Source organism: Eriocheir sinensis, chromosome 17, assembly GCF_024679095.1.
Source record: "Eriocheir sinensis breed Jianghai 21 chromosome 17, ASM2467909v1, whole genome shotgun sequence".
Lineage (NCBI taxonomy): Eukaryota > Metazoa > Arthropoda > Malacostraca > Decapoda > Varunidae > Eriocheir > Eriocheir sinensis.
The window spans coordinates 4,187,351-4,214,053 of record NC_066525.1 but is presented as its reverse complement, the minus strand read 5'-3'; the positions used below and the strand labels follow the sequence as shown (position 1 = coordinate 4,214,053).

Genomic DNA, 26,703 nt, shown 5'->3' with positions numbered 1-26,703 from the left:
GGTGCTCACATGCCGCGTCGGGTGGCTGCAGCGGCCCGCCAGGCGCCTTCAGCAGCTGCAGGATCTTTTGAAATAGCGTGAGGCCCGTCGTGCCGGTGCGCAGCGAACCACCTGCCGCAGAGCCGCGCGCCGCCGCCTGCCAGCGAAGGCGTCACTCCTCGCGCCTCAACACCACACACTCACTAAAACACACCACAACGGACTACCTGACACACCGTCCTGGCCTGAAGCTGTTCCCCTTTTCCATGACTCCCAGTGACCCCCGGGGCTCCTGAAGCCTCGCTACAGCTTAACCTCGGAACATGCAAACTAAAACCCTACACTAGACTCTATAAACCTTATGAACGTTAATAAATTAGATCCCTTCCCGTGCCTGGCAGATCACCCCGCGGTTATCGAATACTTTAATATTATTGATATTCTTTCATGCATCCAAACCATCTGTTCTCACTCACTCACTCACTCCCTGACCGAAGTCCACCAAACCTCGCACGGCCAGCAACGATCAAGCACACACCGCTCCTCACATCACTCCTTCCCTCACCATGGCCTCGCATCACATCTCGCAGACAAAACACTGACGCAACATTCTTCGGCGAGACATACACAGCCATACACACATCCCGAAGACCCCGAACAGCGGCTTCCGTCCACCAACACTCCCTACACTGACACGACGACAAACATCAAAACATTTACAGGCGTCCCCTCTCTCCTCTTGGGCTCAGGTGTACACTCAGAAACGAAAACACTTATACAACGTTCTTTCATGACCTAGACAAAGCACGGCAACACGAGGATCATACACGGGAGACATTTTTAATTTCCACATCTTTTCTCTCTCAGCCTCAGCACACCACCGCAAAACTCCACACACTCTCAAGGTAACCAAACTACTTTACACATCATTTCATTCCCAACCTCCACGGACTTTTAAGATAACCATAACACTTCACACTTCCGCATTATTACCCTCCATAGTCTTCACACACACCACTTTGAACCTCACAACACTTCGCTACGTCCTTCGGTAACACAGAGAAACACCAGGCAACACCACGTCCCTAAAACAACATCTCTCTACCACCACACAGCAACACTCACTCACAACCCAAAACCAAAGTATTCCTCACATAAACACTAAAGTCCACTCCCAGCCTTTACCTCACACCTAAACACTCCACACTCCCACACACGACCTCGAAGTAAACCACACACACCGACCTACACGAATCATCCACCAATCCATCCCCTAACGTTGACTTCACGAGGTACAGAGGAGCATGGTCAAGAGCGCCCCACGAAGACTCACCTTGGGGGCTCCTGTGACCACTTCGCTCGACCTGCAACTCACAACAGGAGGGAAGCGACTGGGAGGCTGTGGCTGAGGCGGACCGGGCGGCGTGGCGGGCATCTGAGCAGCCTGGCCGGTGGGGGGAGACTTGGGCACACGCCTTGCTCCGAGTTGCCAAGCTGGTTTACTGACAAGGTGCTTCTCGGCTGCCTGAATCGCGGCTTTACGGATATCCCACGCGGTCGGCTCCATCACTTCGGTGTCTACGGGTACTAGGAGCTCTTCAAGGGACGCGTGTGATGGCGGTGGCGTGGGTGGAGAGGCACTGAGACTCGAGGCTATTAAAAGGTTATAGCCGCTAGGAGGATAACGCCCAAGAAGGAGGAGAGGGTGGAGTGGTCAAGGAGTAAGGAGGTGGTAGGGTGGAGGAGGAGCAGGAAGAGATAGTGGTTGTAGTGAGGGAAGAGGAAGTGCAGAGGGGGAGGAAGAGGGAGAGGAAAGGGTGGAGTGGTCGAGGAGGAGGAGGAAGAGGAGGAGAAGGAGGAGGAGGAGGAGGAGATTGCGGCAAAAGAAAATAAATAAGAAGAGGGGAAAGAAAAAAGGAGAAGCAGAAACAGAAAAAAAGAACATGAAGAGGAAAATGTGATAACGTAAGAGGACACTAAAGGGCAGAAGGAAAAAAATTAGGAAGAGGAGAAGGAAGAAGAGAGGAGGAGGAGGAAGAGGAGGAGGAGGAAAAAACGAAGATAAAAACACCACAAATAGATAGATTGACAAATGAACATCACAGTTTGAGAGGCCAGAGACGGATCGAGGGAGGGGAAGGGAAGAGGAAGGGAGGGGAAGGAGAGGGAAGGGGAAGGTATGGAAGGGGAAGGGTAGGGAAGGGAAGGAGAGGGAAGGGGAAGAGAGGAGAGGGGAAGGGGAAGGGAAGGAGAGGGAAGCGGAAGGGAGGAGAGGGGAAGGGCAGGAAGGAATGAAGGGGAGGGAAGGGGAGGAATGAAGGGGAGAGAAAGGGAGGTGGGGACAAGGAAGAGGGTGAGGAAGAGAAGGGAAGGGGTCAGTGGAAGGGAGGGAAACGGAGGGGAAGGGAAGGGTAAAGGACGGGGAAGGGAGGAAAAAATATAGGGAAGAGGAGAGGGGGTGGAGGAGAGAAGAGAAGGGAAGGGAAAGGAAGCGAGAGTTATTGGAAGGGAGAAAGGGTAATAGGGAGGAAGAGGAGGAGGAGGAGAAGGAGGAGGAAAGGAGGAGGAGGAGGAAGAGGAGAAAAGAGGAAAATTGACTAAAATAAATAAGTAATCTATTCATAGGCTCAGAGAGAGAGAGAGAGAGAGAGAGAGAGAGAGAGAGAGAGAGAGAGAGAGAGAGAGAGAGAGAGAGAGAGAGAGAGAGAGAGAGAGAGAGAGAGAGAGAGAGAGAGAGAGAGAGAGAGAGAGAGAGAGAGAGAGAGAGAGAGAGAGAGAGGGATGTGACAGGAGGAAGAGGAAGAGGAGGAGGAGGAGGAGGCGCGACAGATGGTCCGATAAAGCGTGATGCAGAGAAATGATGATACCGGGGGAGGCAAGAGAGACAGAGAGGAGAGAGTGCCAAGTGGGTCAGAAATAAGTTAATGAAGGTAGGTAGACCGTAGGTAGATCGGTCAGTAGGTAGGTAGGTGAGTAGGAAGGTAGATACGTAGAAAAGGGAGAAGAAAGGACTTCATATAAGGAGGAGAAAGAGAAGGTATAGGAGATGATAGGAAAAGAGGAATGAATGAATGTATATTAGGAAGAGGAGAAGGAGGAGGAATAAAAAAAAATGAAGGAGGAACAGAAGAATAACAAGGGAAAGAACAAAAAGAACACGAAAAAGAACAAGAGGAAGAGGAAGTGTATATGAAAGAAGGCGAGTTAAATACGTAGACTTTTTTCCTTCGATGTGTTGGGGTGGTGGTGGTGTTGGGGTGGTGGTGGTGGTGGTGGTGGTGACAGTAATGGTGATGGCAGTGGTGGTGGTCCAAATGACGTATATATATAACCAAACACATACCACCAGAACTATAAAAGGACACGTCAGAACCCTTACCATACTACTACTATTACTACTACTACTACTATTACCACTACTACTACTACTACTACTACTACTACATAACCATCAACTCGGAAACATAACACAACAAAATCTTATGTAAAGTTTATTCAAGAAACCTCACGGACGGAATTTGATGCTCATTTTTCATAAGAGGACGGGAAATATCTTTTTTTTCTCTTACATTCTTCTGTAATGTCTATGGTAGTATCGTGTTATTAGTGTTTCTTTTATGTATTTATTTTCTAACCCATTAATCAGTTTTCCTAAGTCACCCTCTTCCTTTCCATCATTTTCTTCTTTCCATTCTTCTCTACGTTGTGCGCTCTCTCTCTCTCTCTCTCTCTCTCTCTCTCTCTCTCTCTCTCATTGACGTAACGATGCAGTGTATATACCAGCTGACCCCTCCTCCTCCTCCTCCTCCTTCCTCCCCCCGCCCCCTCTTCCTCCTCCTCCCCCCACTCCTCCTCCTCCTCCTCCTCCTCCTCTTGACTGGCAGCGCGTCACATTATCATCACAGTTCGTCAGAAATAAACAAAAAAAAACATTAACTTACATCACTGAGAGACAAATTAGACCTATGATACGGGAGAGCAATTTCAGGCACAGCGAAGAAAAATCGGGGAACGCATTAAGGAATAAATAGCTACACTTATACACCCTCTTGGCAGACTACAGATGCCACGTTACTATCGCCAGTCATGTTAGGAATAAGCCTGACAGTTGCTTGCATCATGAACGGGACAGAGAGGAGGTTAAAGAGAGCAGTGACCTGGGAAAGCATAAATAAGAGGAGTAGAAAAAGTGACTAATGAATGAAAATAGTAAGAGAAATCGAGTTATTAGCACACACACTCAAGAATTCAACTAACTTGCATCATAAAGCGACAGAGATGAGGTTAAAGAGAGCAGTGACCGGGGAAAGGATGATGAAAAGGTGTAGAGAAGTGACTAGTGATTGAAAGAATAGGTCATATGTGAGTTAGGTAGTAGTATGACTTTATTAAGGGCCTAAGATGAGGTTAAAGAGAGTAGTGACCTGGGAAAGGATGATGAAAAGGTGTAGAGAAGTGACTAGTGATTGAAAGAATAGGTCATATGTGAGTTAATAGTACTAGGACTTTATTAAGGGCCTAAGATGAAGTTTAAAGAGAGTAGTGACCTGGAAGAGCATGATTAAGAGGTATAGAGAAGTGGCTGGGGATTGAAAGAATAGCTAAGAAGTCCAGAGATTAGTAGAGTTAAGTAAAGGAATATGACTGACTTGCATTGTAACTATATTAAGGGCCTAAGATGAGGTTAAAGAGAGACCTGGGAGAGCTTGATTAAGAGGTAATAGATTAGTTATTGGTGAATGAAAGAACAGCTAAGAAGTCCAGTTGATATTAGAGTTATCATCTGGAATACGACTCACTTGCATTATGACATCATGAAGGGACGAGAAAAGAGGTCATACGAGAGCTGTGACCTGGGCCAGAATGAATATAAGTACAAGAAACGCGACTGATAAAGGAAGAATTTGCATAGGAAGTCCAATCATTCGTACAGTTCACTTCAAGGAATTCGACTCGCTTATTATGAAGGGGCAAAGAAAGGGTTATAAGGCTACAGGGTTATAGAAGGGGTTATGTGACTTGAGGCGAGGCACTCCGTAATGTAGAAATGAAAAAGGTGATTCATATATTAATGCATGGCTGTATCTCCCTTCTCTTTCCTGTCTGTCTTGGAGCAAAACAATCACCTCCGTTCGTGTCAGGAATATAAAGAAAACGAGAGTCGCTTGCATTATGACGAAACGAAGGTGAAATATAGAACTGAGGTAGCATACTTAAAAGGGTAACCAAAGAAAAAGTTGCTGATAATGGTAGAAATAGCTTTAATTTTTCTTGGCTGCCTGAGTGACTTTATTAATAGCATTCGTGTCAGGAATAAATATCAAAGAGAGGAGCTTGCATTATGAAGGGTATTGAGAGCTCTGTGACGTCGTAGTGGAATCAGAAGTGTTGAGAAAAAGAGGATTGATAAAGGGAGTGACTATATTTATTAGGCAGAAGAAAAGAAAGGAAAGAAAATAAGAAAAATACATAAAAGAACGGAAATGAAAGCAGAGAAATTCTAAAGAAGCGAGTCATGGTCCGCTCCGTCCCCCAAAATGAAGCAGCAAATAAATGAAAGAAAAAAGAATTGAAAGAAGAGAAAATAAAGAAAGTAAGAAAATGGGAAAGAAAAAGCGAGCCACTGTCCACTTTGTCACCCTTTTTATGAAGTAGAAAAATACATGAAAGAAAAGAAGAAAAAGAGAAGCTGAAAAAAGAAAGAAAATGGAAAAGAATCGAGCTACTAGCCATTTCGTCACCCTTAATAGAGAAGTAGAAGAAATTAATGAAAGAAAAGAAGAAAAAGAGAAATGAAAGAAGAGGAAAATAAAAGAAAATAAGAAAATTAAAAATAATCGAGCCACTATCCGTTTCGTCACCCCTAAAAAAGAAGCAGAAGAAAACAAATGAAAGAAAAGAAAAAATGAAAGAAAATAAGAAAAATAGGAAGAAAAGAAGAAAATTGAAAAAGTAAGATTGCGAAAAAAGCGAATCACTGTCCACTTCATTAACATTTTTTTCCCTTTTCTCTCCCTCGCTCTCACTTCCTCCCTCCCTTTCCCTCCCTCCTTTTCTCCCTCCTTCCTTCTCTCCCTCCCTTTCCCTCCTTCCTTCCCTCCCTCCCTCTCACTTCCTCCCTCCCTTTCCCGCCTTCCTTCTCTCCCTTCCTCCCTCTCACACGCTGCTGAGTAATCTTTTTTTTTTCCTTACGATGCCAAGCCAAGACGGATATGCACATTCTACCCCTCCATCCCCTTCCCCTCCCTTACTCCCCTCTTTCCTCCCTTCCCCCCCTCTCTCTACCTCCTCCCTCCCCTTTCTCTCACATGACGCTACCCCCTCCCTCTCTCCCCTCTTCTCTTATCCCTTCCCTTTACTTTCCCATCTCCCTCCAATTCTTTCTTCTCCTCTCCTCTTCCCTTTCATTTCATTTCCTTAATCTGTTATCTCTCTCTCTCTCTCTCTCTCTCTCTCTCTCTCTCTCTCTCTCTCTCTCTCTCTCTCTCTCTCTCTCTCTCTCTCTGCTTTCCCTTTCTTGGCACTCATTCTCCTCCTCCCACCTTGCTTCCACCCCCCTGACTCCTCCTCCTCCCACATCTCCATTCCTCCTCTCCTCTGCTCCACATCCCACCTCATCTCCACACACCTCCTCCTCCTCTGCCTCTTACAAACACACCACATTCCACACTCCACCTCTCCCCCTCCTTGCCCTCCTCCTCCCATCTTCTCCCAGACGTCATAAAAAGCATGTGAGTTAGGAAAAGCACAAACACACGTCACTAGAGAGAGAAGGCCGACGGTGTGCCATTAAGAGGCTGATAAAAACACACACACTCACGCATATACACACACACACTCATTCAAACACGGGATGAATGAAACATGTGACAGTGTGTGTGTGTGTGTGTGTGTGTGTGTGTGTAGATGACAATGGGGTAAGCTCAGGAAATCACACACACACACACACACACACACACACACACACACACACACACACACACACACACCAAGTGCCCGACTATACAATTAACTGACACGATTCTATTACGACTTTAATTTTATCAGTTCGAGGCAACCTTAGGACTCCAGACCCAAGCAAGACCCCCACGGGAACACGCACCTTATCAAACACCTGCCACCTGTTTACTTCACGAGCAGGCAGGTGTTTCAACGTTATCTTCTATCGGCAGGTGAAAGTGCATTGGTAAAACGGGGGACAAGAAGCGGAGTTGTACAAGTGTGAAGTCAAAGTGGACTCAAATGTTTATGAATGAAACTCGTCTGCTCAGAGGTAGTGAGAGACTGAATGAAAGAATACAGGGACAGTTGAGAGAAGAGAGAATAGGAGGTGAAATAAACGATGTAAACGAACGCGTAAAAGAGTGAAAATGCTCTTCTCAAACGTGATACAAATTGAGAACATGTGAATCAGATCTCAGGGAACGGCGATAAGAGAGAAAAAGAGGAATAGGACAAAAAATAAATAAACTAACCACTTATACTATTAGGAGCGAAAATGCTCTGTTGAAGACTTGACACAAATCAGGTACGAGTGAAACAGAACTCAGGGAACGGCGATAAGAGAGAAAAAGAGGAATAGAACAAAAATTAAACTAACCTCTTATACTATTATAGCGAAAATACTCTGCTAAAGACGTGAAACAAATCAGGTACAAGTAAAATAACTCCGAGGAAGGGAGAAGAGAGAAAGAGAAGAGTACATACAGCTTACAATAGCGAAACAAACAAGAGGGATGGTATAGTTATCACACTCGTAGTACCAATATATAGTATGATCGAGTACATGTGAAACAGAACTTAGGGAACAGCGAGAAGAGAGAAAAAAGAGGAATAGAACAAAAAAATAAATAAACTAACCACTTATACTATTAGGAGCGAAAATGCTCTTCTCTAAAAGTGATACAAATCAGGAACAAGTGAAACAGAACTCAGGGAACGGCGATAAGAGAAAAAGAGGAATAGAACAAAATAAATAAACTAACCACTTATACTATTAGGAGCGAAAATGCTCTTCTCTAAACGTGATACAAATCAGGTACGAGTGAAACGGAACTCTGCGGAAGGCGAGAAGAGAGACAAGAGTATATACAGCTTGCAAGAGTGAAACAAACAAGAGTGATGGTATAGTTATTATCACGCCTGTAGCACCAATATACAGTATGACATCCATGCAGGCAGGCAGGCAAAAAGATCAACTTAGCCTACACTGCCCTCACGTAACGTATACAAACACACATACACACAGCACCAGGCCGGACACGTTAACACACCACACAAGAAAAACAAACTACGTAGATAAAGGATTGATTGATTGATTTAAATTAGGCGCCGCAACAGCCAGGGTCGTATGGCGCCAAGATAAAGAAGGAAGTGCTGCTTATATTGTACAGTAAACATGGCTATCTATACATGCCCAGGCGTATGCAGCAAGCAAGCAGATGTTAGTATACACACAGAACAAGCTATAGCTACAGGCGGCCCCAGCACCTCGGTAACGCCCAGCCCCGCCCCAGCCAGAACCCGGCCCCTTGCTAGTCCCACAACCCCGCACACACACACTGAAGGGGAATATAAGACTCTGGGTAATGTAAGTTCGGTTCTCCCAAGAGGCTAAGGCTTGGGCTGTTGAGGTGCGATAAGGCGAGCGATCAGAAGATGATTTGTACTTGTCATGTTACAGTGTAAGAAAGAGTTGTAGAGAGAAGAGAGAAGAGAAGGGAAGGAAAAACGAAAAAGGAGAAGAGAAAAAGATAGACAGTAAGAGAGGAGAGCGAGCACTAAGGCAACCAGGCAAATTGACAGGCGGACTAACAAAGGGACAGACAGGCGAACAACGACAGACAAAATAGTAAGAACCAGACATCAATTGCTGTTTTATATTGCTACATAATTATAACGGAGACGTGTGTGGAGGTGCCTAGTTATCCTTGTCTACAGCTGCCGCCCCGCCCACCCAGGGCCACAGATCGGCCCCCAGGGCCACGCGGAATGCCAGACTGGTCGGCGGGGCGTCCAGGGACCAGCGCGCAGGGCATCACAGCGGACTGCCTCCCTGGGCCAAGGGCAGTCTCAGCCACGCCATTGTACTCCAACACAAGCAATACTTCTCCTCCATCACACTAACAGACCTTAATGATAACTGCATGACTAGTTTGATACAAAAATAATACCTGATCAACACATGAGCCACAAAGACCTGCGGCAGCCTCGTCTTGCTGGGCCGTCGAGAGTCGAGGCCGCAGCCTCGGGGCGGCTACTGCGGTGCGGGCGCCTTGGCCGCGGGGCCCAGCGAACGCAGTTTCGCCTCCAGCTGGTGGACGCGCGAGCGGAGGTGTTGGTTCTCAAGCTCTAGGATGCGGCGCCGCGCCTCCGCCTCGGACATGCGGCTCACCTCCTGCTTGAGCCACCGCATGTACTCCACGGAAGCCTTGAGGATGTGGCCCGCGCTGTGCCGCGCCGCCTCGTAATACGGCTCGCTGCGCCGCGGCAGCAGTCCCGCCAACTCGCGGATCCTCTCGTTAATGTTGAACCGACGCCGCCGCTCAAACATGTTGTGGCTCTCCTTCCGACGCTGCTCCCGCCCGCGGCTCGCCGGCGCCTCCTGGCTGGCGGCGGCCCGCTCGGTGGCCTGCGACAAGTCCGGTGGGTAGGAGTTGGATGGCCGCAGCGCGCCCCAGGTGAGGCATGGCGGCAGGGAGGCGGGCAGGGCCAGGCAGTCCGGCTGGGAGTAGGACCGCTGAGTGGTCCGAGGGCACGCCGTTTCTCTCCTAGCGCTTCCCGCAGCCTCCAGCTCGGCCTCCAAGTTGAGTATCTCGTCCACGATGTGCTCCATCACCCCCCCACCCCGGCACCGGCGGGAGCCAGCCACGGCCTCCCAGGCTCCCTCTTCCCCCGTGACCACCACCACCACCACCACCACGCGGCGGCGCTGACGGACGCTTCGCTACTTGAGCCTCGAGCACGAAGCTGAACTGTAAATACAGCAACACACTGTTAGGCGCCGCCCACCCACCCAGCCCACAGCAGCACACTATCATTCACAATTTATGGCCTCTACAACAATAAGTATTGCAAATATACGTCTACGCGACGCCATGGCAACGAGACGCACCGAGCAACACGGCTCACCAAGGTCAGGTCAGCCCTCAAGGTGAAGGTCTGCCTCAGCGTGTGTTGCGTTGCCAGGGTGGACCGGCGGACCAGGGGACCCCACACGGTGCGGGGCGCGGCGCCACACACCAACGGCTACAGTTAGCATGGTGCTCAATGTGTACACACGCACACACACACACAGCCCGGGGTAGATGCAGCACAATCATTCATAATCATGAGCGCCATGCAAGGCGGGGCAGCACTGCATTAACCTTATCGCACCTCCACGAGACCTCCAAGCTCCAACAGCCTTGGTGCCCCGCCCTCGGGAGCCTGAATCCCTAGCCCATGACGCCCCTCCACGCACTCACCGTGGCCCATGCATCCCCCGTGGCCCACGCAACCCCCCGTGGTCGCAACTGTGCTCCGCCGCTGTCATGTTTAGTGGTCTGCGAGGGTCATGCAGCGGCCCAACAGCCAGGCCAACTAATGAAGATTATGTAAATGTTTTCCCTTCCTTGCCCTCCGTCAATCAATGTGCATGCAGTGCACCACCACGGGGCGCCGGGGACGAGGGACACACACACACACACACACACACACGGTGAGTCCTGCAGCCGCGACGCACCGAGGCGCTGGGCAGCCGCCCCCACAGCACACACCATCACTGACACCAACACTCACCCTGACGTGCTACTGCCGCCGCTGCTGCTGTGCTGAGCTGCTCCTGCGGGAGTGAGGAGCGGGCGCTTTAATACCGACTATTGTATCCAAACCGTAAGACACCACCGACGTCACCGCGGCCCGGGCCACAGCTGTTCGCGGGGTGGCGGGTGCTCGACGCTTCACCGCGGCGCCTCGACACCGCTAACACAAGCCAAATTCACGTTTCCCGGCCACCACAGCCTATTAACATTCACTTATCACCTTTGCCTTCACTGTATTCCCACTTTGAAGCTCGTTTTAACTGCTCTTTATATATATTCACAACTCACGTGCCGGTCACACGCCTGACGCTCACCACGTCACCTCATCACGCGCCGCCATTGGCCGCCTGCCACCACACCTCTCCTCGCGGCCAATCAATAGCGGCGGCTGGTGGGCAGGTCCAAGGCTCTTGCAATGTTGCGACTTCGCTCTCACCACTTACTCAGCCCCTGATGGGAACACACGCTACATACACACGAAAGAAGAGGGAGAAATGACTGATAAATACGGGGAGGGGTAAGGAGGCAGAGAGAGGGAGAAGGGAAGGGCGAGGCAACAGCAACGAAACCTTATGTAAGAGACGCGTACGAGAGGCCTGCTTGAAACACCTGCTGACTGCTGGCACGTGGATGCAGCGGCGGCAGTGTGTCATATGAACGCTCAAGCAATGTCACATGAACGCTAAAACACTAGTTGACGCCTCCCTTCAGAAGACAGAAAGAGAAAGACATCTGAGAGGAAAAATAATAAATTAAGCACATGAGGGAAGTAACGTCCGTAGCCAAGTGTTGTCGGGGAAGGGAGACTCGACACTGCCGCTACCCTTAGGAGGCGCACAGAGGGTTGTACATAGAGGAGTGGAGAGATGGAGATAGAGGTCATATTATTAAACGTCTCAATATGATATTTTTCCATGGCCACAGAAAAGATTTATCGGGGTTTTCATTGGTGTTTTTTTTCGTTCAAGGTGCAGAAGACGTATAAAAAACTACCACCATCACAAAACAGTCCATGAAAATCCCAGCAACATCTACGAGAGGCTTTTCAAACAGTAGTAGTAGTAGTAGTAGTAGTAGTAGTAGTAGTAGTAGTAGACTATACGAGAATTAACACTAGCAACAACAAACTAAGAATAAACTAACATATAATATAAATAGACTTTGTTACGCAAATTTACTGACTACACCAAACAACAAAGAAGTTAATCTAGACTTTCAACACACGTAAACAAACCAGTGATAACTTATGAATACCCACAGTCCCTCTTCTTGTTATACCAAGGAGGAGGAGAAGGAGGAGGGAGAGGGGAAGGGTCAGACCACCACCACCACCACCACTATTAAAAGGGTAACGTTTCTAAATAGGGTTAAGATTACTGGCAACCCTTCGCTCCAGGCTCAAGGCTCAAGGTTCGACTCCCGCTGCCTCAGACGTTTCTTCCCACCGGCTCGGCAAACCTTGAAAGAGACAAAAAGCAACATGAATGACAGATAGGAGTGAGCAATAGTACTTTGGCAGAGAGAGAGAGAGAGAGAGAGAGAGAGAGAGAGAGAGAGAGAGAGAGAGAGAGAGAGAGAGAGAGAGAGAGAGAACAAAAAAATGAAAAAAAGGGAAGATTGAAAGAATAAGAGAGAAAGAAACAGAAACAAAGAAAGAGAAAAAGAAAAAGAAAGAAAATAGAGAAATAGAAATAAGGAAGAAAGTAAAAAAGAAAGAAATGGAGGAAGGAAGAAAGTTAAGTAAGAGAGAAAGAAAGAAAGAGAAAGAGAAGCAAAGATAGAAAGAAAGAGAGAAGAAAAAACGAAAGAAACAATCAACAAACAAAAGACAAAAAAAAAAAAAAAACGAAAAGGGAAAGAAAGAAAACATTACACAAGAACATGAGCAGTCAGCAAGAGGCCCATTTACATACACTCCACCACCACTCTATTAGTAAACCAATTCATGTCTTGATCTTCGTGGAATCTGACCTTATCTAAATTTAACCCTTTACTACTACTACTACTACTACTACTACTACTACTACGACGACGACGACGACGTGTTCTTCTCTATTTCTCTCCTACTACCATTTCTTCTTAGCTGACCTTGAGTATAGACAGACTTGCCCCTTGCGGATTTCTATGTATCTTGTATTTCCATATGTATCCTGTATCTTATGTATGCTGATATGTGACCTCTAGTTTTTTTTATATTTATTTTGATATGTTTATTGTCTTCTAATGTATTTAATGTGTAGTGTGTATCTTGTATCTTCTTATGTATCGTAATATGTATCCTGTATCTTATGTATCTTTTTATATATTTTGTACCTTCTTATGTATTGTAATATGTATCCTGTATTTTCTTATGTGATTTATATATTTTGTATGACTTCTTTTTATCCTCGTATATGTTTGAAGGTTGAATGAGCTACACAGTTGTAGTCTAGCAAGTGTTACAAGCATTCATACAGCTTTGAAACCCTTCACTAAACAAACAAACTAGGAGGAAGTCATCTGTGAAATCGAGGCAATAAACAGACATGAAATGAAAAGAAAAAAAAGAAGATAAGGACAGAGTGTGTTCTTATCTGAAAAGTTTATCATTTAATTTTTCTTCCCAAGTCACTTACTCTTTTTTATCTGTCTGTTTGTCTGTCTGTCTTCGTCTGTCTTTTTCTGTCTGTCTTTTATTACTCTTTTCTCCCCGTCTTTTCCTTCCTTTCCATTTTCCATAATCTCTCATTTTTGCTTTTCTTTCTTCTTCCTCTTTTTGTCTATTTTCATCTCATTCTCTTCTTTCTTTCCTTTTCTTCTCACTTTTTCCCTCTTCTTTCTCTCTCATCTTTCTCCTCTCCTCTCCTCTATTCTCCCTCATATTCTTCTCATCTCTTCTCTTCTCCTATACTGTCTTCAATTCTCTATTCTTAGCATCCAGTCGTCTATGTTAAAAGTTACCAAACACTCTTATATATAGTTTTTACCCTTCACATTATAAGCCTCGTGTAATATGGGTCAGACTGGTTTCTTACGGCAAACAAACATATATATATTGTTTTCCTCATCAACCTATTAAGCTGTGAAAAACTACTCCAGGACTCGCCTATCTGAATATGTTTTTTTTTCTCTTCTCGACCTTTTCTCCCTTTTCACTTTCTTACATACCCTTTTCACTTTTTTCACCGTATTCTCTATGGGTATTAAGAGAGACGACAGGCTTATAATTATGTCATTCTAAATATAAACACGAGTGGCTATAAAGGATGTGATCAGCCTAGCAGTGGGATCCAAAACTCCAAAACAGGAATTTTTTTGTCTCGTACCAGTGGATTCCGGTCCTTCCCAGTCTTGTGTGACCTCTCTCTTTGCCCTCTACCCCCTCACCTCCTATTCCATGCCCCATCCCCAACCTCCTCCCTCTCTTCACCTCCCTACCCATCCTTGTCCATAGTTTGCCTCCACCTTACCTCCCTCCACTCCTTATCTTACCCCCCTCCCTTCACTGCACTCCATTTTCCCATCCTCCTTGCTTAACCTTGCCTCCATATGCCCTCTACACACACACACACACACACACACGCGTGCCATGGTGTCTAGTTGGCCTTGAGTGTCTCTCTCCCCCACACTAAAACACCCACAATCTCCACGTGTCACCCCTCCTTAGCGGCCGGTCCCTCAGAGCATCCCCCCCCCCACTGTCCTTTTGCCCCCAACACAGTTCAGTCTCCCCAGCTTTAACCCTTCGCTCCCCTTCCCCTTCCCCCCCCTTCCTCCACTGCACACAACTTATTTAGTTCTGTTAAATCTGTTTTTCTTACAGCGTGTATTTTGTCGACTCATCGTCATCATTGGCATCATTACAATTGGCCATGTGTGGAGCTTAATTAAGAAAATTCATATGACCTTTTTAACAGGTTTTCAATAATTAAGTGAACGAATGGATATATAGATGAAGGAATAAATAAATAAGCACAGGACAAAATCACATATACGTTTCTTTTTTGTTAAAGATGAGTAAATGTAAATCTGGCTCACTTTCATTTTTTCCTACAAACCAAAACGAATTAAGAAACTTTTTTTTCTGCCTTTACCTGTTTGTACCTATGCTAAATCCTTTCTGTTATGATCTGTGGCTAGTGGTGTAAGCTCAAACCTTATAAACAGGTTCTTTTAATCTCCTCCACCAAACAGACTAAAGCAACTGCGTCTCAGGGCCAGAGTTGGTTCTTTTGCAAACTCAGTTATCTTCCAGGGCCAGGCGCCGCTCCCAAGACGAAACTCGTAACCTTTAGTATTTGAGGGTAAAACGTAAAACCTCCACGGTCACCACGTTTGAAAGTTGAAGAGACTACCATATTTAAAAGTTCAAAGGACAAGCAAGTTTCAAAGATCAATACACTACCAAGCTTAAGATATCTCAGGGGACTGCCACACTTATCCGTATAGCATGTAATCTCTTTTTTCACACAAGTATTTCCTGTCGTGCATGTTCCTCTCCTCCTTATCTTATCTTAACGTTTTTCCTGCAGCTGTCTGCCTGCCTCGCTGTCTGTTTGTCTGTTTATACGTATATATGAATGTATGTTTTTGTGTCTGTTTTTCTGTCTGTCTGTCTCTGTTTACCTCTCTGTCTGCCTGTCGCTATCTGCCCCTCTGTCTTTCTGTCTATCTGTTTGTTAGTCTGTAGGTCTATCTGTGTGTCTGTTTGTCTCTCTGTCTGTCTGCTGGTATTCGTGTGTGTGCTATATGGCAATACATTTATAGTTTCATGTTTTTTCAAATAAACACCTAATTATTTATCTCAGCTCTTATTCTTCGATCCTCACATAGCTTCTTTAACTTCCGCTCAGTCTGTCACTAATGAAAAAGCTAACGGAAACAATGTGATAAAGGCAGAGTCAGATTATATAGCAGGGAAGCGGGGAGGAAAGAGGGACTCCGACGAACAGAAGGAGCTCATTATGACAGAAAGAGTAACTAGCATGTTCATTAATCTTCCTGCTAACATGTGACTAATATAGTGATGTTAAATAAATCAGTCTGGGGGGAAAGTAAATCTTGGGTGTTCGTATTGCCCATCTAGGAAAGCAGTTCAGTTTCGTTGAAGGTAGGTGAGGTAGTCTTTGCAGCGGCCTCCCCTCTGCTTCCTCATGTCTCTTCTTGGGTGTCTGTCGTCCGCTTCTTTTCCGTTTTTTCTAGAACTCATGCAGAATCCGTTTCACCTCTTCTTTGTTAATCTGGTCTTCAAATAACAGTTCAACGTCCAGTTTTCTCAGTATGGTTATTGGAACAAACGCGTCGAGTAATGTAAACGCGGCTGGCTGTGTCCGTAGACTTCACCGCGTCACTGCCTCGGTAACGCCCCGCCCATAACCCGCTGTTACACTTTATTTTCTGGCGAGTTGGTGCCGATCTAATGGAAATCTTACTGAAAAATCCTCTCTTGATCAGTCCGCTGGCGCTAAATGTGGAAGGAAATATCCCGAGAATTAATACTGTGAAACAATACGTATTTGTATGACGCAGAATCTGTTGCGTAGACTCCAGAAAGTCGTTCATTATCATGCCTACTAAACTGAATTTTTGTTTTCTTACTATATATAAAAATTGTTGTTCATAAAGTTAAGTTTATATGTATTTCCCCTAGTTTACACTTCTGACCTCTTCTTGAAGGCTGAAGTGTTACCAAACAAAAACATCACCCCTGAAGAGAGCTGAAACACTAACTAACATACTGTACTCAAAGCTCAAACACCTCAATACTAACCAAGATATATACTATTATTTACGTAATATCAATTAAAAAGTCGTACTATTCCATCTATTCCACATTGTAATTTATATTCGCTTATTCCCCGCGCGATCCCAGGGTGAGGGTGTCTCGGGGTGCTGGCAGCAGTGCGCGGTGTCAACAAGGCAGCATGGTGAAGGTGGTGGAGCAGGTCACCCCGCCGCGGCGCAAAAGGTTTAACAAGAACAAGAAGAAGGCATGGCGGAAGAAGGCCAACATATCGGAGGTGGAGGAGCGCCTGGAGGACGAGAGGCGGGAAGAGAGATACGGGTAAGGCGGGCGGGAGGTGCACAGATGGGGCCCCGTGTTCGACTCCCCTTAGTCTCTCGCGGGGCCAGGGACGCGGACACAATGTTACAGGAATTATTTATCACGGACACTTGTAATATACAATAAGTATAACAATTTGAAGAGTAAAGTTTTTGGACCGGGGAGGATTGTTAAGACTTACCAATAAAATCCACGGGATTTGCCTATGATTTACGAAGGACAGCTCTTTGCGATATTAAGTACTCTTTGGACGCACAACCATTGGTGGACACTGCTAACCGAAAAGTTAGATTTGCTAACTGGTAATTCACTAACTAAAAAGTTAGCTTTGCCTACATTTACCTAACCACTAAACTAATAAAGAAATTAGTGGAAGCTAAAGCTAATCATCACGGTTTAGTATTTTGGCTCCAAAGCCCTTAAAAACAGACCTAGTGACCTGAAATTTCAATATGTTGTTGCTTAGATATAGTTAGCCCAAAAGCTCAACAAGCAACAGCAAGAAGGGAAGAGAAAGGAGCCTCCAGTTTATCCTAAATCCTTGTATTTTACCCAAGATTTCCTGCAAATTTATGCATTTTTTATAATTTTTTTCCATAACTGACACTTCTTTTTATTATAGTGTTTATTTTTTGTCAACTGTAAAATATTGAGTTCTTGTTATTAAATACTGAGATCAAAGAGTTGGAAATGGAAAATGCATTACCATAAAATACCAAAAAGTTTCTTTAATAATTGTCCAATTACACTAAGGTGTAATTTACCCAAAAGTGGAAACCCTGGAATTATTGTGCCATGTGGCTCAACTGGTGCTGTGTCTGCCCACAACGAACAAGAACAAAGCTGTATGAATTTTTCAGTGGACTTTGGTTAGCAGAGTAGGAACTACATTTAGCAGAAGCTAATTGGTACGCCAACTGTTTCCAAAGTTAGCGAAAATGCTGATCAGCGAACAGAAAAGTTCGCTTTGCTAATTAGCGGATTAGCGAAACTGTGCCCACCACTGCGTGCAACACACTGCCGCATTACTTTGCTGCCTCAGATCACTCATTTGTTAGATAATAACTTTTTAATAAATGGTCTTGAGGGATGTGTTTAGGTATTTATTTCCTTGTGTTGCATTTTGGCAGCAGGGGCACAGGTCAGGTTAGGTTAGGGTAGATTTAGTTATGTTAGGTCTGGTCTTATTAGATTAGGCTAGATATAGCTTGGCTAGATTTAATTGTTTATGAGAAAGATGCAATGCGTATTGCACTGCGCTGTTGGTTGTCACTGGTGGTCAGCGGGTGTACTTCAGGAATTTTACGGAAGGGGGTGAGGTTCCTTCCAAGGGAGACGACTAATGTGGACGAGGCCATTCACAGAGCAGGGCTGTGTAAATAAGGTTGATGTCATGTATTTATGTGGCAAGCAACTCTCCAATTAAGTTGATGTGTACTTATTTACCGAGTAGCTTGGCTAAGCTTGTAAAAATGACCTGTCGCTACTTGATTTGTTAACTATGTATTAACAGAACTCTACGTTACCCTAGCAGATAGTAAGCAATCCGTGTAAAATAGTAATGGCATGACCAACATCTGCCTGATATCCCTCAGGGATATCAGGCAAGAGTTTACTCTTTGCACCTCAGGGTCACTAAAAGACAGGTGTAAGATATTATGTCAAAGGCACGTCAAAGGATTAGGGATTTCTTATTATGAACTGCAGAAATCCTGAGTGCTAATCTGGTGTAGAATATCCCTTAACATTATAGTTGTAAAATATTACAACAATGAAAATTTTCTCAATCTGGGCACGACATAATCTTATCTGGCCAGACAAACAGAAAGATCACATTGTCTACTATAACTGACCATTTATATTTGTTGCCAATTTATAGAACCATTACTAATACAATTAATTTCTCTTTCCTTAGGGGACCACTGGAGGAGAGGAAGGACTCGGAGATGATGTTTGTGGACCTTGGTGATGGCGAGGGTGAAGCAAACAAGACAGAGACAGGAGATGAAGGTTGGTAGTGTCTTTAACAGGCAGTCTCCATTGATATCATCACCATAAAGATGATCTATGCCAAGGAATATAGTGCGCCTGTGTAGTGGATAAGTTGCCAAAATATTGTGCCTGCATGACACCCAAACACCCTCACTACTCATGGGAACTTCTCCCCAAAGTTGGAAAAAAAGTCCCTAGTATTCCAGTTCCGGGACTCCATTACCCTGCTCGTCAATTCTCAGCGTTACTCATCCTGTCTATAAATAATTCTCCTCCCCTCATGAGTAACCTCCATATCCTCCTGAATTGGCATGATCCTCTTGTGTACCATTCCTAACTAATCAAGATGAGTAACCCCTGTGGCCTCCTTCACCTATAGAGTTGACATAATGCTCTTCCCCTCACATTGCAATTCTAACTAAACAAAATAAATAAACCCCATGTTCTCCTATAGAGTTGACCCTCGAGTACACGGTGGATAAGATTCCAGCGGACAGCGGAAAGGTGCAGCTGAAGCCAAGGAAGGTGAAGGTGAAAACAGCCAAACTTAAGAGTCATGAGTTTATCAACGGCCTGCCGGGAGCTAAACCACCACGCAAACCCAAGTAGGTAATCCATCAGTAGTGTTGTCATCACCCATTTTAGGCCATTTATTCATTATTTATTAATTTGGTAATTTCATTTTTTATTCTATCATATATATAATTTATTTTATATATTGGCCATTTATTAATTTTTCATGTGTGAGTTATTCGGGTTAATGATGAACTGCTTTTAGTGTGTTTGAAGCATCTTAAAGGAGGGCGGTAATGTCTGTGATTGTCAGCTGTTTGTTTGTTTACTACCAAAATAAATAACTGATTGATATAGTCACCAAATTCAGAATAAAACATCCTTAGGGGAATGAATATCTCAGGCTGATCAACCATTGGAAAGACTCAAATGAACACTAACGGAATGATGGCAAATATAAATGAAAATATACTGACTAACTTTATGATTTTGATAGCTCTATATATTTTTATCTTGTGCATTTCCATTTAAATATACTGACTAACTATATGATTTTGATAGCTCTATATATTTTTATCTTGTGCATTTCCATTTAAATATACTGACTAACTATATGATTTTGATAGCTCTATATATTTTTATCTTGTGCATTTCCATTTTTTTTTTACTCAAAGTTAAAAGGCGAAGCAGGGCCTGAAATCTCATCAACGGTAAACTGTAAAGAAAAAAATCAAAGAGCATATACTATTTGGCATTCTATATGCATTAGGTGTATTTATGAGCTCAAACGTACCTCTATATTCTCTATTTTGCATGTTTTAAATTTTTCTTTCCCACAAAATTACATGCTAAAGGAAGAAAATGAAAGAGAATGTACTAATTGGTTTTCTAGATGCATGAGGTGTATTAACGAGTTCCAACTGAATGCTTCATAGGAAAGGCCAAGTAACGCTGACCATGTCCATGAAGAAGAAGAAGGAGCGGCAATCACAAGACCCGAGGTTAATAAAGAAGCGTGTGGAGGCCATGAGTCAGATAGTTCAAGATTACCAGAAGTCCGTCAAGAAGCCAAAGACGGTGATCAAGGGGAACTACAACACCGACTTATGGGAGGAAGGAGGTAAGGCAGCGCTCAACATGTCTGATTTTTCATACTTTAGCTATAATGAACAGGGGTGTGCAGTTGGAATCAGTTAACCTGGTAGCTGCAGGGATCTATATTCTCTATTTTGCACATTTTCAAATTTTTTCCCCCACAAAGTTACATGCTAAAGGAAAAATCAAGGAGCATGTACTGTTTGTTTTTCTCTATTCATTATGTGTATTAACAAGTTCCAACTGAATGCTGGTACTGAGAGTCTGACCATCATATGAATAATGGTATAAATTTGTATTGTGTGTATTGCAATCGCTCCAAATTTTCCAGCGGACGAGGTGACAAAGGAGTGCAAGAAGAAGGGCCTGGAGGAGTCGTTCATCACCGCCATCTCTGACTACTACCGGCGGGAGAGGCGCATGAAGCCCATCAAGGTGCCCAAGGTGAGGCACGTCCCCACCTCCAAGCTGGACGCCGTCACCGTCCCTCACCCAGGTTCGTTGACATGTTGCTTTGTTATGGTGTGCTCTTCTTTTTCAAAATTTTTCTGTTTTTCCATTTTCTTTTTTTTCAGCCTCATTTTCGTTTTTGGCATCTCAATTTCCGGTGTGTGTTGGTGTTGTTAATGCGCTTCTCTTTCATCATCTTTTTATTTTATTTTACCATTTCTTTTTCTACTTGTACTTCATCTTCTTCTAATTCTTTCCTCCTTGTCTCTTCTAATTTTTCTTTTCTTCTTTCCTCGTTGTCTCTTCTACCTCTTGTTTATGGGTGTTAACAAATGATATCACTCAACAGGGGCGTCTTACAACCCTTCGTACGAGAGCCACCAGAAGCTGCTACTCAGGGCCGTCAAGCAGGAGGAGAAGCGGCTGAGGAAGGAAGAGAAGGTTGTGAGGGCCACCACCAAGATGTTCCCCACCATCGACAAGGCACCCACACAGGCGTCTTGGCTCGCTGAGATGTCTGAAGGACTGCCAAATGCTGATGATGATGATGAGGAGGAGGAGGAGGAGGACGAGGAGGTGAAGGAGGAGGAGAAAAAGGAGAAAGAAGAAGAAACAGAAGAAACTAAGGAAGAAGAAAAAGCAGAGGAAGCAGAGGACATAGAGGAAGCAACTGACGACTCAGAAAATGAGGTAAGCTTTTTATGATGCTAAGATTCTTTTTTTTATCTTCCAAAATGATAAGTCACTAACAATGGTGAACAACACTAAATAAAGAGAACTTACCACAACAGGGAAGGGCAGAAAAAATAAATTAATTTCTTTATACTTGAATCTTGCATCATCATTTAGTACTTTTCCCCATAGTTAGTTTTTCTGGGTGTCCTTGTATTATTTCATTTGGTCTTTAAGAGTGTCATCCAGTAAAGGATCACGCTAATCTTGCTCTTTGGTGCAGCTTAGGTTTACTCATGTTTTGCAAATGTAAAATGTCAGGTAAAAGAATAATTTAGCAGTCATGTCTGTAATGTTAAAACCAAGTCACTGTTTTCAATTCTCTTGTTTTTGTTCAGAATGAGGAGAATTCATCACAAGAAGACAACACAGAACAAGTGAGTTTATACCTCATCAAGTGCAGCCAGACTCTGCTACCTTGAGAATAACCTTTTGCAGAGTTTTCATGTTAACTTAACTTTTTGTTGGTACTTTGATGACTTAATGCCCAACAGTGGCACAGAGTAGAAATCCTTCATTTACGAATGGCCATTAACTTTTCAGGGTGAAGAGAAAACAGAAACAAAAAAGAAGACTAAGCAAGTAAGTCCATTGAATTTTCTTTGTTGATATCCACTTATTTTCTGCCATCAATGCTGTATCATGTGGATCAGAGTACAAGTAATGTTTAAGGAATGTATTATGAGGATACATATTACAAAGCTTAACTCTACTTAAAAATGTCAAGTCTAATCCTTATCCTCTCTTATACAGGTACTTTTTTCTCTGCGAGGTTAAGGTAACATCCTAGACAACCCTTCTCCATTGTCCTTTCATCTTTTAAATCATTCATGCTTCTAATTTCCAGGCTCCCAGCGATAAAGTCACAGTCTCCAGCAAGCCCCAGAGTGAACGCAAGACTAAAAAGGTCCGGAGAAAGGAGATGAGACTGAAACTGCAACAGATTAAGAAGCAGAAGGAGAAGGAGGAGAGGATTCGCAACAGCAACATTTACAAGTTAGTTATTGTGTTGTGTTACGTTGCTTATATTACTTAGAATCCCATTTTTACCCTAATCAGCTGTTTTACTTCATAGCTACTGGTGAGTTAGAAAAGGTATGTTGATTAGAAAAAATAAACATAAGCTAAATAATTGCCCATTCTCAAGAAATTATAAGATGATTTCAGAGGGACAGAACAAGAAGCAGTCATTTGTAAGGTACTTCTCTCTGCTAAAGTCTGTTCACTTAAGTCCGACCCAAGCTGACAACATAAACCTAAGCGTGTTTGCAAGCTGAGTGCTGATTGGGTACTGCTATGGCTTCCAAGTCTTCTTTAACCTCTGTTTGTGTTTATCTCACGCAGCACTTTCTGCTAATCTGCACTGTGCTTACGAACATGATTAGGATTATGTTGTCAGCTTGGGTCAGACTTAAGTGAACAGACTGTTGTGACAATTGTTATTAGATTTGTTTGAAACTTTGTTTAGAACTCTTGAAGGCCGATGGTGATGTATTGATTTTGTTATTTAGCTCTTTTTACTGAATGTGAACAGTCCTCATTTTAGTCAAAGCTCAAATCATGTCAGAGGGAAAAAGCCAGTTGGTGGTCATTAGGGAGCTTTAATTATTGTCATTTTATCAAAGTTTATATCATACCAGAAGGAAATAATACAAAAAAAAAAAAAAAACGTTGGAGCTCTTATTTGTTATTATTTATACCATACTGTTCTAAGTGTGATAACCTCTAAGACTTAAAGCAAACCAGGAGATAGCAGAGAAAATATCATTGGGAGCTCTACTAATTGTCATTTTATCTCCTTTTCTAAGTATGACTACCTTTATTCATATCAGGACTTAAAGGATATCAGATGGAGATAGCCAAGGAGTAATAAATGGAGCTGTCATATTCTTGTTATTTACTTTGCTGACTGTTAATCTCTTTGTATCTATCAGACTTAAGACCTACCAGAAGGAGATAGTACAGGAGGACCAGGAGGCCGAGCAGCGCACAGCCAGCCGTCGGGCACGCAAGGAGCACCTCAAGTCGATGCCGCGGCGACTGGCCAACATGAAGTGAGTGGCCTGGGTAGAGCAGACTTAGCTGGCTACTTATTATTTATATAGTTAGTTATTTATTCATACAAGTTTTAAACCTTTGAAGTCCTTACATATTATTCAGTTATTATTTTTTATACTTATTATATAGTTATTAAGCTGTGCAAGGTTAATATAAGGAGGCTCTGAAGTCCTTACATTGTTATCTAGCTTAAGTTTTACAGCTTTGGAGTTCTTGCCTTGTTATATTAGCCATACAAGATTCAAGGTTTTTCATTTTACATTGTTATATTAGCCATACAAGATTCAAGTTTTTTCTTTTTACATTAGGCTGAAGTCTGTCATCCTTTGCCATTTAAAAACTTCCCTCCTCAAGGTTTGAAGGGTTTTACTTTTCATGTTTTACTTTTTATGTCAGTCATCCCTTTACCAAAACCCTCCCCCTCTCCAACAGGTTTGAGGAGGAGGACCTGGCTGTGAATCTTGGCGACGAGCTCCCTGACAGCCTGCGCACGGTGGCCCCGGTGGTGGAGTTGCTGGAGGAACGCTTCAAGAACTTACAGCGAAGAAACATACTCGAGCCAAGACAGAAGCACAAGTATGTGTTTCTCTCATTCATAGTATTTTTGGTTCTTCAGCATTGCTTTGACGAGCCTCTGTGGTGTCGTAGTTAGCATGTGTAGCTACAAACCTGTGAGCCTGAGTTAGAGTTAATGTGCCAAGAAGTGCCAGAATTGGGTAAATTGTAGATGCCACGCCACTGAGAATTTACCGTGAATGGACAGGATATAGATGTCGAGCCACCAAAAAACAGAGCTGCCATTCCTAATACCTATCTTTCCCACGTGGCCATATGCTTTCTTCCTTGCTGAGCTGCCAGAAAATAAAGATACCCCAATTTCAGTCTTCTTAATGCTATGCTTCTTTACTTTTTGCTGAGATACCGGAAGACAAGACCTCGTACTCATAACCCCAATGCCTATCCTCACAAATCTCTTAACTTTTCTATACCTGGTACTTTTTGTCTGCCAGAAAGTAAAGCTCTCATTCCTTTATCCCCTTCTTAACAATGCTGTGCTTCTTTACTATCTGCTAAGCTACTGGAACACAAGACTTCTAATTCTAACTCGGCAGTCATCCTCACAAATCCCTCGTGTTTCTCCACCGAATGAAAACTACCATCATGCCTTAACGCTCCTCTCCTCCACAGGCTGAAGAGGAAGTACAAGCCCAAGGTGGTGCTGAAGCGAGGACACAGGGAAGAGCTGGCCAGGATCGAGAAAATGGACTTCACCGACTGACCTTCGTGTGGGTGACTGAACTAACTGCCGTGTCTCATGTCTGAACCCACATCCTCTAATAAATTGTATGTTTCTGTTATATGCTGGGTTTTATGTTGTGCCTTAGTATGTGTAGGTTTTCTAAAGGTGAATCAATGGAAGGAGGATTAGTGGAGGAAGAAATATAGATGTAGGAATGATGGGAATACAAAACAAGGAAATGAGGAACCTACTTGCTAATAGAGGAAGAGATAGAGATGATACAAAAATGGGGAAACGGAGACAATAAAGAGAGAAGCGTTGCCACATAGGGGGACTTTGCCACTTGACTTTCTTTTGATGACTTGGTGAAAAAAAATAGAGAAATGACACTCGTGGGAAATGCCGATTGATTGTTGAATTGTGGGATCATGGTGCCACAACTACTGGGATCACATGGCGCCGAATATTAAACTCATTGATTGATTGAATTGTGGGATCATGGCGACGCAACTGCTGAGGTCATATGGCGCCGAATATTAAACTGATTGATTAATTGATAGTTTATTGTTGCAGGTTAACAACAAGGGAGAAAGGATGACTAAACAGACTATACTATAAAACTATAAAAAAACCCCGAAAATTAATTAAAAGCATGATAAAACAGAGGACTCGATAAAAAGTTATTAAAATCTACAGGAGGTTCAGGACGCCAACCTCCTGTAGGAAGCCATAAATATCATGACCCGGGGGGAGTGCCTTCACCCCGACTACCTCTACCGCTCTCATGGGTGGGAAATGTGGAGAAATATGTTTATCTTGAATATGTAAAACAGCAAAACGAATACTAATACCATCAAAACAAAAGGTCAAAAAGATATAAAATGAAATAATAACTGGTGATACAAACAAAGGTGCCGTTGGAAAAACACATCTTGCCCGCCTCTTTCAAATATCACAACAACAGTCGGCTCAAAGTTGGCGGGTGGTGAATGTGGATGCAAGGAGACCATTATAGTTTCCCTACTGTGGACTCTTGGGGGACTCGTGGACGCAATGGTAGTGAAAGACTTGACACCTGAGGATAAGTACACACAATCTTATTTGTTATACCAAGTTTTGACAACGGGATTCTCTGACTTATATTGCAGATTTTATATTTTCTTCCGGTGATATGTTAAGATCTTCACCGGCGATAGTTTACCATCCTTAGTGTTGGAAGGTTACTATTTTGCGAGTATAGATTATCATTTTCATGGCGTTGTATTACTATTCTTTTGGTTAAGGTGGGGATTTTATTTATTTATTTATTTATAGAATCGATGTATGCTGCGCTTTCTAATTCGTTCTAACAGAAGGTCTCAACAACAAATTTTGATCTAGGGGTTCCTTTACTGTTTTCCAGCGATAGCAATTGTCTTAATGTGAAAATAAAGCATCATAGTTTAACCAAGAAATACGGAGCTTGTGTGTTTGAAATAGGCCGCCAGGAGTTGACCACCACCACCACCACCACCCGTTCCTTCCTCCCTCCGTCCCTCCTTCTCCACCCACCCACATTTCCACCCTCTCGATCCATTCCTCTCTCACCAATCTATGCAGTCCCCCGCTCTCTTCCTCCCTCCGTCCCTCCTTCTCCACCCACCCACACTTCCACCCTCTCGATCCATTCCTCTCTCACCATTCCTCTCCGTCCCTCCTTCTCCACCCACCCTCACTTCCACCCTCTCGATCCATTCTTCTCTTACCAATCTATGCAGTCCCCCGCTCGAGATTCCTTCCTCCCTCCGTCCCTCCTCCTC

At 43.9% G+C, this 26,703-nt stretch overlaps 3 protein-coding genes across 8 annotated transcripts in view; 1 reads left to right on the top strand and 2 right to left on the bottom strand.

Moving 5' to 3' along the window:
• The window catches only part of LOC126999806 (proline-rich protein 36-like), a 28,185-nt gene extending 26,452 nt beyond the window's left edge, over positions 1-1,733 (bottom strand). Inside the window, exon 1 of one of the 6 annotated variants that reach the window (XM_050862785.1) lies at positions 1,313-1,733. In XM_050862785.1, the coding sequence (XP_050718742.1) occupies positions 1,313-1,546 (234 nt within the window). In that variant the 5' untranslated portion in view covers positions 1,547-1,733. The remainder of the gene's footprint in view (positions 1-1,312) is intronic. The other 5 variants (XM_050862781.1, XM_050862784.1, XM_050862783.1 and 2 more) reach the window with 5 other exon arrangements.
• A 7,502-nt stretch (positions 1,734-9,235) lies between these two features.
• On the bottom strand, positions 9,236-9,814 carry LOC127000112 (transcription factor EC-like). The gene has a single exon (XM_050863531.1). It carries the CDS (start codon positions 9,812-9,814, stop codon positions 9,236-9,238), a length of 579 nt encoding a protein of 192 aa, XP_050719488.1.
• A 6,829-nt stretch (positions 9,815-16,643) lies between these two features.
• LOC126999807 (ribosome biogenesis protein NOP53-like) lies at positions 16,644-25,022 on the top strand. Its single transcript, XM_050862787.1, has 12 exons — positions 16,644-16,824; positions 18,740-18,834; positions 19,271-19,421; positions 20,265-20,449; positions 20,756-20,920; positions 21,224-21,564; positions 21,945-21,983; positions 22,150-22,188; positions 22,454-22,602; positions 23,541-23,660; positions 24,097-24,240; positions 24,853-25,022. Exons 1-12 carry the CDS (start codon positions 16,685-16,687, stop codon positions 24,941-24,943), a joined length of 1,659 nt encoding a protein of 552 aa, XP_050718744.1. The 5' UTR covers positions 16,644-16,684; the 3' UTR covers positions 24,944-25,022.
• The last annotated feature ends 1,681 nt before the right edge of the window (positions 25,023-26,703 follow it).

What these genes read in the sequence shown, in the direction of transcription:
- LOC127000112 (XM_050863531.1), bottom strand. Translation starts at nt 9,814, where the DNA reads ATGGAGCACATCGTGGACGAGATACTCAACTTGGAGGCCGAGCTGGAG.
- LOC126999807 (XM_050862787.1), top strand. Translation starts at nt 16,685, where the DNA reads ATGGTGAAGGTGGTGGAGCAGGTCACCCCGCCGCGGCGCAAAAGGTTT. An exon ending in AAACCACCACGCAAACCCAA is followed by an intron (nt 19,422 to 20,264) that starts GTAGGTAATCCA and finishes AATGCTTCATAG; the next exon opens with GAAAGGCCAAGTAACGCTGA. An exon ending in CGGCGACTGGCCAACATGAA is followed by an intron (nt 23,661 to 24,096) that starts GTGAGTGGCCTG and finishes CCTCTCCAACAG; the next exon opens with GTTTGAGGAGGAGGACCTGG.